General features: G+C 37.8%; 4 protein-coding genes across 4 annotated transcripts; 2 read left to right on the top strand and 2 right to left on the bottom strand.

The window, feature by feature from the left end:
* Positions 1–1,194: 1,194 nt before the first annotated feature.
* On the bottom strand, positions 1,195–3,397 carry LOC149003094 (uncharacterized protein At4g26485-like). The gene is made up of 3 exons (XM_089137901.1): positions 3,187–3,397; positions 2,184–2,382; positions 1,195–2,106 (listed from the first exon to the last, which is right to left on the bottom strand). The coding sequence occupies exons 1-3, from the start codon at positions 3,332–3,334 to the stop codon at positions 1,275–1,277; spliced, it is 1,179 nt and encodes a 392-aa protein (XP_088994027.1). The 5' UTR covers positions 3,335–3,397; the 3' UTR covers positions 1,195–1,274.
* Positions 3,398–4,533: 1,136 nt separating this feature from the next.
* LOC149003093 (Late embryogenesis abundant (LEA) hydroxyproline-rich glycoprotein family) lies at positions 4,534–6,174 on the top strand. The gene has a single exon (XM_089137816.1). It carries the CDS (start codon positions 4,788–4,790, stop codon positions 5,568–5,570), a length of 783 nt encoding a protein of 260 aa, XP_088993942.1. The 5' UTR covers positions 4,534–4,787; the 3' UTR covers positions 5,571–6,174.
* A 4,313-nt stretch (positions 6,175–10,487) lies between these two features.
* Positions 10,488–14,902, top strand: LOC149003092 (putative membrane protein At3g27390). The gene is made up of 10 exons (XM_089138183.1): positions 10,488–10,689; positions 11,267–11,375; positions 11,492–11,684; positions 12,005–12,141; positions 12,253–12,541; positions 12,646–12,752; positions 13,029–13,197; positions 13,274–13,469; positions 13,556–13,796; positions 14,455–14,902. The coding sequence occupies exons 1-10, from the start codon at positions 10,581–10,583 to the stop codon at positions 14,669–14,671; spliced, it is 1,767 nt and encodes a 588-aa protein (XP_088994309.1). The 5' UTR covers positions 10,488–10,580; the 3' UTR covers positions 14,672–14,902.
* A 445-nt stretch (positions 14,903–15,347) lies between these two features.
* Positions 15,348–17,651, bottom strand: LOC149003091 (fructose-bisphosphate aldolase, cytoplasmic isozyme 1-like). The gene is given in 3 exon segments (XM_089138182.1): positions 15,348–15,739; positions 16,664–17,025; positions 17,027–17,651. Coding segments are annotated over 3 exon segments (1,080 nt in total). The 5' UTR covers positions 17,353–17,651.
* Between the last annotated feature and the right edge of the window lie 64 nt (positions 17,652–17,715).

The raw sequence follows: 17,715 nt of genomic DNA, 5'->3' as shown, positions 1-17,715 counted from the left end.
TTTCGGACTGGACCGCCCCGTCCAATATCAAATCGGTATCGAACCGGGCTTGTAATTCAATAATTCCAAAATATCGAGATTTTGACAATATATAGCAAAATTCGGTGATGTATCAGTTGATTCAGCAATATATCGTGAAAGATCGTCACATTTAGAAATTTCGTTTGAAAATCTTGTAATGAATGCCTAGCAACTACCACCAACTTAATTTCTAAGAAGGATGGAGTAGATGCATTATGTAAAGAATACAGTTTGGAAGAGAAAACAACCTCCCATGTACTACTACATTGTCCGTTTGCAAAGAGAATATGGTCCTGTTCTCCCCTTTCTTGGAGAATCTCGAATGACAAATGTAAATCTTTACAAAAATTAATTATTATATGGAAGAATTTCAACAAATTAGGCATTAAAGAAGCATAAATTATAAAAAGTCGTAGTTCCTTTGAAGCGTGGTGGTTATGGAAAGCTAGAAATGATCGCATCATGGGAGAAAGGACATGGAAATCTCAAGAAGTAATTGAAAAGGAGGTTTATACCATGGAAGAGTTTTGGGATTATCATAACAATGACCAAACCAACTTCAAATAGAGGGGTTATATGTGAAGAAAGTGATCAGCTACCTTGGGTACCTCCTCCAAATGGTTTTGTGAAAGTAAATACTGAAGCATCATGGGTTGAGAAAATAAAGAAGGGTGATGTTGACATTATTATTAGAGATGCTGAAGGTAAACCCTTGGGTGCTTCATCATTATTTGGACAATTATAATTCTACTGAAGAATGAAAAATTATTGCTTTTACAACAAAACTACTAGAGGTGTTTGCATATGAATATGAGTCAATTCTAATTGAATCAGACTGTAAGCAGATAATTAAGTATCTTGAAAGTGAGATTCAACCCCGATGATAATGGAGCCCTTGATCCAAGATATCTATTATTTAATGGATAACTTCATGCATTGTATCCCTACCTTTATCTCTAAGAATTCTAATGTAATTGTAGATCTCTTAGCGAGGAACGCCCTTTCGGTTTCAAGCCCAAAAGCATGGCTGATTTCCACTGAGTAGTTGGTGGAATTATGTTCACCCCACCCCGCGCTTTAAATAAATTTGTTGTTTACAAAAAAAAAAAAAAAAAAAAAAAAAAAAAAAGTATAGTACAAAGACAAAGCAAGAAACCATTCAAAGAACTAGTAGGTGATACAAACATGATAACCCTCAAAACCTTCCCACATTTACATAATCACAATTGGTTTTGAACATGGTGGCAATGGCATTACCCTTTCCGGAAAAAAAGACCTCCACGAAACTCATAAGCAGGAAACCGATCTGCCCTGCCAACATCAGTCTCCAAAACTCTAGTATTGACCCTTAAATTTGAAGACTCAGTGATTCTAGAACTTTGGTCTTTGAATTGGTCATCTCCAATCTGCCTGCAACGGAGACCATCCATCAAATCAATTCTCGATCCATTAAACTGCTTCAGTGGTCCACAAATACGATGTGGGATCTCTTGCTTGTTAAAAATGGAATCTGTTCGAGGATAGATGATAGTATGATGAGGATTGTGAAGCCACTGAAGTGGCGTCTCTTGAATTTTAGCCAAAGGTCCTCCACTCCCATATTTATTTACAAGCTCCCTCACACTTAAGGTTTCTCTTCTCAGATGAGGATTACAATGTGGAATCTCTTGCACTTGGGTCAAATTTTCTCTTTTCCTCTTACAACCAACCATGTCATGAGAATACTGAAACGTTATCCCTTGAATTTGAGTAGAGGTTTCTCCCCTTCTATCATAAGCCCCTCTGTCCATCATACCCAGAGTTTCTTTCCTCCCATTGTGGATGAACGTGAAGGTTCTGCATTCCCCCAAACGAAAGGGCTCATCACAATCTGGTCCATCTCCTCTCTTATTGTTATAACCAGGATAATCATCTTTCTTGAACTCGCCACGACCATCTAATTTCAGGCAGGCCAAGTCAGCAAGTTCTTCAAGATTCCAATGGGAATATAGGTCACCAGTCTTGTGGTTGACATGAATCGCACCATACGACCGAAGTATATCCTTTGCATTTCTGAAAAATCCTCCCATCAAACGCCGGTGCCTCCTATATAAATCACTTGGTTTGTTAGTAAATTTAAGGAGACAATGGAATGGACAAATGACAGTCTTAATGAAGCATACCCAATCATATAGTGGTCACATTCTCTTCGATGGAAACCTGCATGAGGAAAGTTAAAGATAATCCAGTCGAATTTCTGCCCATTCAGGTCAGTGTGAACTTTCATCTTGGTAGCATCGACTTTATGCAGAAGAGCTGCTCCCAGTTTCTTTAGTTTTTCCAAATTCGATTTGCCTTCCTTGTATTTTTTGATGACATCCTCTGTTTGAAGATTTCATGAAGAGAAAACTCAGGAAAAGAGTAAGATATTCTACATTTCCAACAGGAGAAAAGTTTTCACAGAATCGAAATAAATATTGGTAAAACATCAAATATTCCCTAACAAAGAAAGCTCTGAAGAGGAATAATTATTCAGATCAACTATAAGGAAGACAATATTTTTTCAACAAAAGAAACGAACCAGAGTCAGACCTGTAATGAATTAATCAAATATTCAAGGAATGAAGTATAAACAAGAAGAACAAATATTCAGACAAATACAGGGTAAGATATCTATTTTCAAGCAGAAGACCGGTTTCACCCATCTTCATTTCGTTCTAGGCATCTCCACAGATTCACTAGTGGTCGCCATAAATGTACGGAATTCAATCTGGATTAGATCCCACCAAAAACCTATACCTAAAGGACACTAATCTGAAGTTGGAAAAAAAAGATATAGAGATTAAAACGTCAAAGCTTCAGTTGCAGCAACAAGATCAGACTTTTATCAGTTCCGTAAATAACGAAAAATAAGAACAGTAACAAGTAAACAGTAACCACTAGGGTTGAGAAGAAGAACAAAATTTCAGACAACCTAAAGAAGAGCAAGATATTTGGATCGAGAGAAACGATTTCATAGATTCAGAAACAGATATTGGTAAGAAACCCATCAAAGATTCAGCATCTGTAACAAAGGAATGAGTAAAAGTAAAACCCTAGTAGTGACAAACAAAAAACAAAAATTCAGAAAAAGGGAGTAAGGGGATTAGGTGAATAAATAGAAGAGAAACATATCAGAATACAAACCATAAGAATCGAGTGATGTGGCGACGATGTTAGATGCAGAACCGAATGACTGAGCCAAGCACAGTGCGAAAGAGAAATCTCCTTCTCCAACTAAGAGTATGTGATGAGACGAAGAGTAGCCTTTAACCCAAATTTCTTTTTCCGCCATTGTTGTCCTCTCTTTTACCCTCTCTCCCCTTCTCCCACCTTTATGGATTAACGTCTCCTTCTGCTTGACTCTTAGACGACTAAACAGTTCCTTGATTCTTCTTATTTATCAGAGAAATTGTTACAGGAATTTGCGTTTTACGAAAAAGAAAAAAAAAATTGGTAAACTTTTTTCAAAGTCTGTTATTCCTTATTAAATACGAATATAATGTCCATTCACGGCTTTCTCTCCCGCCAATTATTGTTAATCGAAATAATAATTTGAATTTCTGGTAGCCATGTGTCAAGATTTCTGTTTGGACCGGCCCGGTCCAACCTCAAATCGGTAGCGGACCAGGCTTGTAATTCAATAATTTCAATGTAAGAAAAATAGCAAGGTAGTTCAAACTTCAAAGGGCTATTAACAAGGATTTTTGTCACCTCCTGTTCTTACATCCTCCAGTTAGCTCTATCCACCATTGGACTCATGACACGTGCATTATTCCAATTCAAAGGTAGAAATGCAATACTTAATCAAAGTTCATTTTTCCTTCTTTCTTCCGACTCCCAACCTTGATCCTGTCTTCTTGCTTGTTTTTTCATCTTCGACTCCGGCAGCAAACTATCAACAAGAGACAGGATTTCAAATGCAATTTTTTGTGATGTTCAATTGCATGAACAAGAGAGAGAAATCAGCAACATTAATTAAAAATAAGAATGCTATTTCTTATGGCTTCAAGCTCCATAATAGTCATCGAAAAGCTACTTATAGAGCATTTAACGGCAAAGAAACTTTCTCGAATCCTTAATTATATAATTATATTTTTAAGTTAGCAAATATTATATTTTCATTGAGTGGTGCTAGTCAATACCGATTGAGCTATCTTTGTATAGTTATATATTTACTTTTTTGTAATTTATATTTTTTTATATTCAAACATTGGCTTTCCAATTTCAGGTTTACCATTTCCACTTTCTAGATCTCCACTAAGTTTCACTTTAGTGATGCACATTAAATGCATAGCTCTGTTTTGTCTACGGTCAAGATTACCGAGATTTGGATCTCGACCGTTCATTTCACCTTTCACTCACTTGCAAAACGGACAATCGAGATCAAAATCTTTGACGGTCGAGATCGAAATCTTTAAGCATGTGAAACATTCAAGTTCAACTCGATCTCCATTATGGAATCACTACCTTTTAACGAATCCCAAAAAAATTTAAAATTCCACATTGGTCCCATACTGTCATAGTTTCCTTCCCACTGATTCATGTCTCTAGTCTCTACACACCTAAAGCTCCTTTTTTGTTCACCATGAAATTCTAATTGGTTCTTTAATAATCTTGTTTTATTTTCAGAAAAGCAATCCTCCTGAATCCTCAGCTTTACAGTGTTCAATCACAAATCCTCCATTATCTTCTCTGGTTTTCAAGGGTTTCTTCTCAAAACCAAAAACATCTCCATTAACCCAAAGATGCTTTCCCCAAAACATTCACCACTGCTTCTTCTGCCGCCGCCGCCACCACCACCATCGCCACCGCTTCCGCCACCACCTCAGAGGCGCTATAATCCCCCGCCTCTCAACCAAATTGTCTTATCAAAGCAATCCTTGAACTCGAATCAAACGCCTCCGGCGACGAGCTCCACCGCCGGCAAACCAAGAAACGCCTCCCTACTCCGGAGGCCTCGCCGGACAAATCCCTTCATCTGGTGTTGCGCTGTCGTTTTTCTCATCTTCAGCCTTCTTCTCATCATTGCCGGGATATTTACCTTGATCATCTTCCTCGACTACAAACCCAGGTACCCATTACTGGAAACCACTTCTGCAACCCTCAATAGTGTTATTTTTGATACCGCAGATTATGTAAACGGTGATTTCATCTTTCTCGCTAACTTCTCCAACCCTAATCGCAAGATCGACGTGAGGTTTGACTACTTGGAATTCGAACTCTACTTCTTCGACAGGCTTATTGGAACTCAAGCCCTTCAAGCTTTCTCTTTGAGACACGGAGAGGTGAGGTTGGATTCGGTTCATATGTTAACAAGCGAAGCTTATTTGCCTCCAAATCTGGCAATAGAGCTCAGAAAGCAGTTGCAGAGTAATCGAATTCGATATAATATAAGGGGAACTTTTAGAGTGAGATTCAATCTGGGCTTGAGCCATATATCTTATTGGCTGTATGGAAGATGCCTGGTTGAGGTTTCTGGTCCACCATATGGTGTCTTGGTTTCTCGAAGTTGCAGAACCAAGAGGTGAAGATCCAAGCGTATGATATATATTTTTCTGTAGTTTTCTTCTCTGTTGTGTATTCTTTTATCTTTGATTTGTCGTGTAATCAAGTTTGATTTTGTTAGATGAGCTAAATTGCAGAGCTTAATTGATCTTCAATACCCATTTCGACCATTGTTACGGTTGAATAGCCTGATCAAACAGAGCTTCTTAGTAGTACGTTAACAGATAAATGCTAAATGAGAAGATTGTTCAAAAAGGAATTCTTGAATCTTAATATGATAATTTTTATTTTTTAAATGATTTGGTGGAAGGGAAAGATGACAGAGAAGTAATCGCAGGTGGATCAGAACACAAATCTGGGAAGGAAAAATCAAAAGACGCGGATGCTTACATTTGATCTATGATAACTTTGGGAATGAATCAGCAAGTTCAAAGTTTTTTTTGTTCTCTTCAGGTTAAAGCTCTTTATTTTTTTTTTCATAACTCAAATCAAATCAAACGTTGGAAAGTTGAATGCAAATTATTGGTTATAAAAAGATGCACCTCTGAAGCTTTAGGACCATGGCTTTAGTCATGATCACCAGTGAAATCTTTTTCTATTATGGATAAGAACACCTGCTCACAAAAAAGTCACCAGCAAAAGCCTTAAAATTCACCGGGCGAAGGATGTTTTTTTCTTTGTTTTTGTGTAATAGTAAGTACTTTATTGATTAAGAACGAAGTCTCCAAAAAGCCTATACATAAGGGAATCAAAGAGTATGATCCAAGTTAAGGAGGGTGGAGAATGTTTATACACACACCAATCCTAGGTTAATGCTGCAGGTTTTGCAAGCTTGTCTATAGTAAAATTTGTCTTTCCGGGAACATGAGCAAAGGTACATGTAGTAAGCGATTCAGCTAACTTGATGATGTCATTGATTAAGGGGTAATTTTCATCTGGACCCCTTGAGGTTTGGTCCAAGTCACTTTTAATCCAGTTTATGTTTTCTTTTGCATATGGCTCCCCTGTGGTTTAAAAAATGATTAAATAAAGACAAATTAGTTTAATAATTTTTATGATTAAAATATCTTTTTTTTTTTTCCAATTTATTTGTTTTAGTTTGTTTCTTTAATTTAATCTATCAAAACAAATAATAATTAAAAAAAACAAATAAATCGAAAATCAACCCAAAAAATGAGATAATATGAGAAAAACTCAGGTAACAAGAAATGCTCTAACAGCCAAGAATTTTCTCTTCAGATTCAAGGATGATGCCCAGATCCAAAATTCTGGTCCACATAAGCTTCATCACAACACAGTCATACCAAACAAGTAACTTCAAAAATAAACATAATGAGAACTTAGAACAATAAGGAAGGGAAGCCACAAAAAAAAAAACCAAACAGGTAATCTTAAAGAAAAAATCTCAAACGTTGAGAGAAAGAAAAATCCAAAAAAGGGGGAAAACATTCATCCCAACCGAAGGAAAACTTCTTCAAAATCAAAAGCTCTGTTAAGGATCATAGAGAATCGTTGAGCATAAGAATGGTGAATATGGAAAAGAAGAAAGATCAATCAACAGCAATTTGTTTCCATCGTGAATCAGCAACCTTTACCCCGTTTTCCTCTTCCTAAACTTGCCAGAATCGGTCCGGTCCGTCATCCTCTCCCTAAACTTGATATCCCAGGTTTTGCAGGACTTTGAATCGGTCCGTCTTCCTCTTCTTAAACCTGATCCTTCAATGTCGCAAAACCTTTGCTAAAAATTTAGTCTCAATCAACAGCCATTTGTTTCCATCATGAATCAACAGCCTTTACCCCGTTTTCCTCTTCCTAAACTTGCCGGTCCGTCTTCCTCTTCCTAAACTTGATATCCCAGGTTTTGCAGGACTTTGAATCGATTTGTCTTCCTCTTTTTAAACATAATCCTTCAATGTCGCAAAACCTTTGTTAACAATCTAGTCTTGAAATCTCAATAATGATTTAAGTCTCAACCATTTCTCAGAACAGGTTCTCTTTCATGGTGGTCTGCCCCCATTGCTCCCAAATCGAAATGGAACAACGAATTTAGGAGGAGATTCAAACATAACAAAATAAATTGGAAAAAAAACTAAATAAAGGAAAAACCATTTCTCAGAACAGGTTCTTTTCATGGTGATCTGCTGCCATCTACCTGAGTTTTTCTCATCTTATCTCATTTTTTGGGTTGATTTTCGATTTATTTGTTTTTTTTATAATTATTTTTTGTTTTGATAGATTAAATAAAAGAAAAAAACTAAAACAAAAAATTTTAAAAAAAAGAGCATTTTCGTCACAAAAATTATTAAATTAACGGTTTATGTTAAGTTTGTCCTTATTTAATCATTTTTGAAACCACAGGGGAGCCATATGCAAAAGAAAACATAAACTGGACTAAAAGTGACTTGGACCAAACTTCGGGGGTCCAGGATGAAAATTAGTGATGGAGTTTCCAGCTGCGTCTGGATGTTGGATTGAGAATAGTGAACATGAGCGTCTGATTATCGCTTTCCACATGGACATTCGAGAGTTGATAATCACGTGCAAGGGAGAGTCCACGCCGAATGGCTTGTGCTTCTGAGATGAGGGAATCTTGACATCCTGTTCCTTGATCAAAAGCAAAGACCACTTGATGATTATGGTCGCGTGCTATCCCACCAATTCCTGATCGAGTCGGTTCTGAAAAAGAGGATTTATCTACATTAAGTTTGATACGATCCGGCATTAGGGGTTCCCATCGTATGTGCCGTTGTACTTCTTGGTGTGGGTTTTGAGAGAAGGATGGAGAGAATTTGACAAGAGCTTGTCGGATCCTCTGTAGTGCATCATGTGTCTGTGGTGTTTCAGGTGAGTAAGTGACAAAGTTGTAGTAACCTTAGAGAGTCCAATATGCATGCATTTTCCCCCCTTAATATTATGAACATCAATGGTAATTATAATTTTTTTTAGTTTAGCAAAAGATACTTTTTATATATAGAGAAACATATATTATATATACTATTAAGGAAAGTCGAATCATTGACCTCCTCACTAAGAGGTGTTTGGTAAGATACAAATTTTTAGGTTTAAACACTTGATCTCTTATTTATAAAATAATTATTTATCAATTAAGTTTTAAATCAGATAACTGAACCTTAAATCATATTTAAGTCTCTTTTAAATCATAATTAAGGATATTGGATTTACCATTAAAATCTTTTTCATTATCATTTCTTCTCTAGATACAGGTTTCCAAATCAAGCACTGACTATACTCATACTTACGGATTGATATGATACAATTTTCTTTTACATGATACTAACTAATACATTAATCATTTTAAAGAATTTGATGTCAAACACATAATGCATGCATGGTCTTTTTTTCTTTTTCTTTTTTTGTTTGAGGTTTTTGCTAATTTTATATCTCTTCACCCTATATTAAGAGTCTCATATTAGGTGGGAGGGTTACATTCAAATTTTAACAAAATGAGTCAGAGATGTGATCATAATAATCCCTATGAATTCTCTTCGTAGTGTATAATAGATAAGTGTGAGGGAAGTTAATTAGTTTGTGATTAGATGTGTAAATGGATAGCCGAAATCCACCTCCGAATTTGTACTCATATTTGATTGAGGGTGTCTGTAGTTGGATTTTTTTTTATCGGAAAATGTGTATCCGTCCGCTTAACAACCTGATTTGGTCGGATAATATCCAGATAAAAATTTCTCTGAAAATGGATGATTTTCATATATTCAGAAACCCGTAAACGTATAATCGAAAATTGAAATTTTTTAGGTTAGAGTAGGGGTGTAAATGGATAACCGAAATCCGCTCCGAATTCGCATCCGCATCTGTTTAGGGTATTCGAATCTGTCCGATTATTAATAGGATGCGGATATGGTATACCCCTTTTTTACCGAATATTATCCGTCCGATAAAATTATCCAATTAAGTTACTTATCTAGATTTATTATTCTTATTTTTATAAATTTTACCTATGATATGTGACTATTTTTTTAGATTTTCTACTAAAATAGCTACCAAAGTTGTTAAATTCTTAAATTTCAAACTTAACCCTCACAAATAAAAAGGTAATGATGTAAATATGTAGTTGAAAATTTGTATTCAATCTATATTCATGCCCATTTAGAAGAATCTACTTAAGAAAATAACTATCCGATTATCATCCGAATCCGACAGAATCCGTTCGAAAACTGATAGGATATTATCCGAATCCGTCCGAATATAATAGGATGCGGATATGGATATACCACTATCCGATCCAAATCCGGTCCGTTTACACCCCTAGATTAAAGTAAAGTATTAAACATTTTTTTCTGAAAAATGAGCTGATAATCAGATTCAAAAACCGACAAACAATCGATAACCGAAAATTGTAAATCGGAAATAAAATAAAAAATAAAAATAAGAGAATCACTAATCAATAATTGATAGTTTATTGGATTGGACTATTACCAATATCTAATAAAGTTTGGAATTCGATATCGGATAGTGGTATTGTTACTTGTATCCGAGTCGAAACTGCTTTATGGGTCAATTTGTGATTAGTCGATCCTTAGATGGAAAACCATGATTGAAGCCTCGGCAATTTGTAATAAAGTTTTTTTTTGAAGCCTCGGCAGTTGAACCAACTGAAAAAGCAACCGCCCCGTGACATGAAAATGATAGAAATTGGATTGAAATTAGGAAAATCTGAGTGGACTTGTTTCCTTCGTCGCCTGCTTTCCCTCTCTGTTGTTCTTGATGTTGACTCTTCCTCCCAACCCCATCTTTCTGCTTTTGAAGCTGAAACTGAAAAGGTGACATTTGGCACGAGATTCCAAAATCTCCATTCAGATGACACGTCGATTGAATCCACCGCCCACTTTGCCACGTAAACCTCTCAACATAAACACTCTCCTTTCTCTCTCTTTCTCCACTTTTTCCTGAAACACATTTTCCCCTCATCTTTCTTTGGCAAGTTCTTGCTCTGTTTCTACTCCGTGGGTTCCATTAATTGGGTCTCTGAGTTTTCTCATACTTTCTGCGGGGTCATGCTTTTTCAGCAGTTTATTTCATGGAGGGCCTCAATGCAGAAGATATGGGGCTTCATCTATTTTCTTCCCGTCTTCCTACTTCTCCTCATGCTGGGTCTTCTCAAAGGTAACCTACGCAATTAACCATTAGCTCACAATTCCTTCTTCTAGTATATATCTATCTCCACAAGAAGGAACGTTATACAAATTTCATTTTAGCAAGAGCAATCAAGATTTGCGTCCAAGAATTTCGACACCTTAGCATCATTCTGAAGATAAAGGGTTTTGATTTTTCTATGATATGGGTTGTTTTCAAAGATTTTTCATGTGCATTTCTTACATATTCCACCAAACAATAATCCCAGATAATGGTTTCTGGATTTTTATGTAAAGTAGGAACGAACTGGATCAGAAAGATCCATCAAACAGTAGTTTTTATTGAAATAAATAGCATGGCCGACTGTTTCAGCCTTCAGGCTCTTTCAAGCTCTTTCAGTGGAACCAGTGGTGAATATTTTTGGCTGACTTGCCTATTTTTAAACTACAGATAGACATGGATCAATTCTCCCCGCTTCCCCACCCATCTGATTCACCTGCAGCGTGCTCTGTTAATGCTGTTGTGGTTAATTGCTGTTACATCATTGACAATATATGTAGAGAGACTATATTTATATATTTGTTTCTAAAATAAGTTAATTTTGCAGCTGCCATTGTTGGACCAGTTGTAACTTTGATCATTCTAATTGGGAATTCTTCTGTAATCCTTGGGTTGTGGCCTGCACATGTCTTTTATACTTTCTATTGTGTGGCCAAGTATGTTTCTTTCTAACTCTTTATCCATTTACACTTAATTGGATAAGCTGTCCTCTTCACATTTGCACTTGTTCACACAAGTTTCTTCTTTCATCATCTTCACTTATTTTTTTCAGATCCAAAAAGCTCAGGTTGGTATTGAAAATTCTGCTATTGATATCATTGCCACTACCACTAGTCTTTTGGCCAATCTTTGGGATTGTTGGAAGTCTTTTAGCTGGAGTAGGATATGGTTTTTTCACTCCACTAATTTCGACTTTTGAAGCTGCTGGGCATCAAGTTGAAAACAAACTTCTCCACTGTGTTGTGGTATGATTCCTCTTCATTATACTCTCTATAAGAATCACACAACCAAACAATAACTATTGTCATCTAGAAGATAGAATTTAAGCTAACATCATAGGGGCAAACTATCAGCTGGTCACCAGAAAATTATATTCAGGAGCCACCATTTTGATAGGTCTTTCAATCTCATTGTATGATCTAATAGGTCCTACAATCCATTGCATTTGGAGAGTAGATAGGGAATCTAATGGGGTTCAACCCATTGTGTACTTGATGGTTCCCTCTTCATATACACCTTGATTTGAATTCTGCAAATTCCGGTTGTGATTGTGCATGAATGTCAGGATGGTTTCTGGAGCACATTTGAGGGAAGCTGCACGGTGGTGCGAGACTTTACAGACTTCTGTTTCCACTCTTACTTCTCATACATGGATGAACTGACTGAAAAAGTACCTGAAGATGAAAAGCCCATGAGCATTAAGTGAACTCCCTTCCCTTTCTCTTTTTATTTTCATTTTCCTAGGCCTGTGGAAGGCAATCATATTGAGGATATAAACATACCAAACCTAACATGTTCCATTTCTGTTAAAAGGTTATCGATGCTGCCAGCTTGTTTTTTTGTTAGCCTGCTCGCCATGCCTGTAGATGTGCTCTTAGTAACTGCTGTTGCCCTATCAAAAAGTCCTTTCATGCTATTCAAAGGGTGGAAGAGGCTGCTTGAAGACTTGATTGGCAGAGAGGGACCATTCCTGGAGGCAGCATGTGTCCCATTTGCTGGCCTTGCGATCATACTATGGCCATTAGCAGTTGTGGGGGCAGTGATTAGTGCTTTTTTCTGCAGCTTCTTTCTTGCTTCCTATAGTGGTATTATTGTCTATCAGGTCTACAGAACTCCTTTCCTTGATTTTTTGTCTGGCTTGTTTTCTGTAGAAGGTTATTTATGTATCAGGGCGCACCTTATCTGATGCTCATCAATATTTTCCAGGAAAACTCTCCTAGGATGGGATTTGCTTTCATTGTGGCTGTTGTTGCCCTTTTTGATGAATACACAAATGATTTACTTTATTTGAGAGAGGGGTCCTGCCTTCCAAGGTAAAACATTAGCTACCTAATCTTTTGATCATGGACCACTAATCACTACAGGGAACCCAACGTCCTACTAGATTTTACTATTCCTTCCTAAATTCCAGGATAGTTTATGAGGAAGTTTCTGTTTCATTCATACTTGATGGCAAGTAAAATGCATGTTATAGATGCCCCAACCTTAACATTCAGTAATTGCTTTCTAGGTTCAAGGCTTATTCATGAAATTCTGCCTTTTTCATTTATGTTGTAATTTATGACAAGTAAGATGCTTGTGACAGCCAGGCCCAAGTACCGTAAACAAATGAACCCCCCTTCAGATGAGAATAAGAAACCAGCAGAGAATGATGAAAGTGGTTCAAGCAATGGTAGAAGAGGCCCTCATGGTTCAAAATTAGCTTCAGAACGGTCAAGAACGCTGAAGATTGCCATTCAACAGCTAAAGCCTATACAAGTAAAGATCTTCCCCCCCATTGACCTGTATTATTTATTTTGCTGCTATGTCAATTTTATGCTCCATGATGTGACAGGTATATGATTGTCTGTTCCGATCTTGTGAGCTGAATGGTAGGATGCTCCTCCATGATGGTCTGCTAACTAAAACAGACATTGAGGAATGCATTGTAAAAGGGAGGTGTAAAAAGTTGGAAATTAAACTCCCTGCTTGGTCAATTCTCCAATGCCTGCTCGCCTCAGCGAAGTCCAACTCCTCTGGATTGCTAATTTGTAGGTTATGCTTAAACTTCCAATCATTTTTGCTTTTGGTGGGACATAGAATGGTTCTAATTCCGTTAGTGTGATCCAATTTTCAGCTGATGAGTTGGAACTGACAAGGATTAACTGGCCAAAGGACAAGGTGCTTGAATGGTTCATTGGACCATTACTAACGATGAAAGAACAAATCGAAGGCCTCCAGTTAAATGAGAATGAAGAATCCTGCTTGAGAAGATTAATAATGATCAGCAAAAATGAAAGGCCAGAGGACTGGAATGATACAGAATTCCCATCGGATGACAACATCAGGAGAGCTCAGCTGCAAGCCATATTAAGAAGGTAAGCTCACCTGAATGCATCTAGAGAGAGTAGTGATTCTATAGGACAGATAAATATATGAAATCTATTAGTTTTAAGCCTGAATGAAGTTAGCTGTCATGATCAAAGAAAAATCTAGAAACTCAAGGGTTTAAGGAATACCAAGGGTGTGTATCAAGTACAAATACATGGGAGAGTATGGATTTACATGGGGTATGATTGAACTGGGTCTAAACTTTGGCATTTTGCCTATCCAGACTATCTCCTAGACTATGTGATGGAATTGGGTGTCCCGACCAAAGACACCTTTCCATGTTTGACACTAACTTGTACTAATATTCTGATTCTTGAATCCCCTTTGGCAATGATTTTATTTAGTTTCTAATTAGATAGGATAGACTGTGAGATCAAGCCTGTATATATCTTCCATGGTTCTGCTTGGTCGTGAGAAGCATTCTAATAATGGGCCAGGATAAAGATCACATAAGCCTGTCTGCAGTTTGTGTGTGTATATATTTACTTACACACATATACACACACTCATAAAAGGAATGTTTATTCCGACTTTTATCATGATATGCGTCATTCAAACTCTAATAGAGGAAATTTTGTAGATTGATTTGTTGGCATATACATATTGTATTTTGGCAGTCATGTGAGTGCAGTTCTATTCTTGTAGACTTCAAGGAATTGTAGCTTCCATGTCAAGAATTCCGACCTTCAGACGCCGTTTCAGGTGCTTGTTGAAAGTGTTGTACATAGAAGCAATGAGAACTAATGGTTTGAGAAGTGAGGCTTTGACACATGAAGATAATGGTGATCACACAGCCAATTCTGGAGAGAGCGAGGAGATAAATGCGGTAGTGAAAACTTACAACAGTGAAGAGATTGTATAACTTAAATAACAGTAGTTACAGCAAGATTTTTATTCCTTTTTTGGGGTAAGTAGTAGTCACAGTCAGATACTACACTTAAATTGGCCCCCTTTGTATAAAGAGAAGACTTTTTTGTAGATGTAGTGGTTAAAAATTGTGTACTCTTGCAGTGATTTAAATGACCTTTTGTCTCATCTTGCTGGTGTATCAGATGGTTGTTCAATATAATTTTTCTTTTAACCAAATGTTATATGAGATTTGGGGTAAACCCTAGATTTTATTAGTGCTGATAACCTGCCTCACCCATCCCATACCACTCTAGCTGTGTTTTTACATGGAGAAATCAAGAGTTTGCTCAGTGCCATTGCAGGGTGCATTTGTATTTGTTGTGGTAATTGTGAACAATCCTGTATCAGTGTGTAAGTTTGTTTGGAAAACTATTTTTGTAATGCAAAGTTGTTCAATTCTATCTAAAACTGCCAGCCCTCCTCTTTGGTTCTGTTTTAAATCCATATTAGCCTACAAGGTTACCCTTTAAAAGCTAGCACAGGGGTGTACTGAGTCTCTTGATTCTGGAAAATCCGAGGCAACTGCTGGCATTATCAACTTCCAAGGTCAAATTACAGATTTCAGAAACTAAAATGAGGGAGTAAAGACGGTTGAAGAACATAATTTCACTGGGGAGCTATAGATTCAATCAATACTTGTAACCCTTCACGTATAAACTCTCGTTAGCCAATCCTCCACCAGAACCACCAGTGTATTTTCCTAGGGTGGCCTCAGAGTTGGCTTTGCAACTGATCAAGAATGTCTCGTGAGCTTTGCTCACGTTCTCCTCCTTCCCAGTCCATACCTTAAGTGTGCTCTGTTGAAGAGCTCTCCCAAAGGAGAAAGACAACGTCCATGGCTTCAGCACCTCCAACTTGTTCATGGCGTTGAGATTCAGCGTTGCCTCTTCTTCACTCTGCCCTCCTGAGAGGAACACAATCCGTGGCACCGCTGATGGTACTGTTCGACGTAATGCCGCAACCGTATATTCTGCTATCTCCTCCGCTGACACCTGTGGTTGCAGGAAGAAGTAAGCTAAAGCTTTAACCACGTACAAATAACAGGAATGAATTATAAGTCAAGCCATATCAGAATCGAAGAACATAACCTTAGATTTTTAAAAGTCATAGACAATTAGGTGATATTTAAAAAAGGAAGAGAAATGAAAAAGAAATATTATTTGATTTATCATGGGACTCGCATTTCTGAGTTTCCATGAAACCCTTTCCTATTTTCCCACTCGTTCTGATCACCTCCCGGAGTTTTTTCACCGCACAATATAGATATTAACTATGTCTAGATATTAATTAAACAAATTGAGTGGTGTGGGTCTTACATTGACTCCAACCCTGTGGGAAATAAGCATTAGGAAAACATTATGTACTTCTATCTAAACTCTATCCTACTCAAAAGTACATTATGTTGTCAAAATATGGCAACATTTCTGGCATATCACTCAGGGAGACACGAAATCAAGCATCTAAATGACAACAACCAAAAGTCATGGGGAAATATCCGAAAAATCTTCAAAAAGTAGCCCGGCAAATATCGTAAAAAATTGAAACTTTCACCGCTGGCTCTTCACCTTCTTCAACTCCAATGAGGGAAACTCCTCACAGCCCTCACTGCTGCAACTCTTCTCCAGCACCTGCAGGTCCACAAGTACATCTACATCCTTTTTTCTCCGGTATCTCTTTGTCTCTCTAGTTTCAGGTGAAGAAGCAGGCTAGTGAAATTCTCGACAATTCTATGGAGTTCCACCACCAAACAGGCTAGTAGGGAGCAAAATGTCGTCGTGTAAGTGGTGTCACCAGCCATCTGATGCGATTTTTTGCCAACATGTCGAACCATAATCCTATTATCACTAGATCCCACATATTTATCTTTCACCCTTTTTTTTTTCTTTTTTCAAAACAAAGATGCCTATATAAACAAGAAAACTTAGGGCTCGCAGAGCCTGGAGACGAGTGACCATATTAGGCTTGAGGAGGGTTCCTTCAAGAAGCACATGGTGATCATTGAGAGCCTTGTAAACAGCAGCCAATACAGTCTCGGCGACGACGGCGCATTTCATGATGTCATGGTCGCCGTCGGTGAGAATCTCCGGTTCCACTATGGGGACGAGTCCATTCTCTTGGCAGACGATGGCGTAACGAGCCAAACCCTGAGCATTCTGTTGGATAGCCAGCTCGGATGGCTCTGTGGGTCCAATTTTCAGGACAGCACGCCACTTGGCAAAACGAGCACCAGCTTTATAGTACTGCTGGCAGCGTGAGCCAAGGGAGTCGAAGCCTTGGGTGGTGGTTTCGCCATTGGTGCCGGCGATATACAGTGCCTTAGTCGACCTTGATACCAGGAATTACGTTGTTGTCTTGAAGGTGTTCGACGAAAGGCTTGCTGTCAGAGGTTTTCTGGTAAAGGGTTTCCTCGAAGAAAATAACGCCGGATAGGTAAGTGAGGGCGTTGGGAGAGGTGAAGAGGAGCTGCCGGAGAACTTGCCTGTTGGGTTCAGTGTTCTCAACGTTGATGCTGGAGAGACGCTTTCCAATGGTACCAGTGCTCTCGTCTGCAGCTAAAATCCCCTTCCCTGGCCTTGCTATGTACTTGGCGTTCTTTATCAGTTCATCTGCATACTTACCCACGAAGGCGGACATGGCTTCTCAAGCTTAAAGGTGGTGGTGACTGGTGAAGTGGATGAGAAAGAGAGAGAGAGAGAGAAGCTATTATATAGATGAAAGATAGAGGAATATACCAGAGGGTTTACAAAGAAGATGGGATTCGTGTTTCAGGATTAGCCCATGAAGGGTTATCATCCTAGGATAGAGCAATGAGTGATCTCTTTTCTTTCCCTCAATATGTGTACCTTCAGAATAAGACATAAAACCAGAAGATTTTCATGTCCACTTCATTCTCGTCTCTTTCTTCTTTTCACGTGTAAACATTAATCTAACGATGAGAGATACTCATTACTCAGGTCTCAAGAGCACAAATGATCTGGTTGGGTTAACAACATGACG

This window comes from Hakea prostrata, chromosome 10 (genome assembly GCF_041222555.1).
Source record: "Hakea prostrata isolate BN-2017 chromosome 10, UWA_Hpros_2, whole genome shotgun sequence".
Classification (NCBI taxonomy): domain Eukaryota; kingdom Viridiplantae; phylum Streptophyta; class Magnoliopsida; order Proteales; family Proteaceae; genus Hakea; species Hakea prostrata.
The sequence above is the reverse complement of the archived record's forward strand: the minus strand, read 5'-3'. Positions and strand labels throughout refer to the sequence as shown.

Coding starts and splice junctions, on each gene's coding strand:
- LOC149003092 (XM_089138183.1), top strand. CDS start 10,581: ATGCTTTTTCAGCAGTTTATTTCATGGAGGGCCTCAATGCAGAAGATA. Junction 10,690..11,266: donor CATGCTGGGTCTTCTCAAAG/GTAACCTACGCA, acceptor TTAATTTTGCAG/CTGCCATTGTTGGACCAGTT. Junction 13,198..13,273: donor AACAGCTAAAGCCTATACAA/GTAAAGATCTTC, acceptor ATGATGTGACAG/GTATATGATTGTCTGTTCCG.
- LOC149003094 (XM_089137901.1), bottom strand. CDS start 3,334: ATGGCGGAAAAAGAAATTTGGGTTAAAGGCTACTCTTCGTCTCATCAC. Junction 2,383..3,186: donor CACATCACTCGATTCTTATG/GTTTGTATTCTG, acceptor ATCTTCAAACAG/AGGATGTCATCAAAAAATAC. Junction 2,107..2,183: donor TGTGACCACTATATGATTGG/GTATGCTTCATT, acceptor TGATTTATATAG/GAGGCACCGGCGTTTGATGG.
- LOC149003093 (XM_089137816.1), top strand. CDS start 4,788: ATGCTTTCCCCAAAACATTCACCACTGCTTCTTCTGCCGCCGCCGCCA.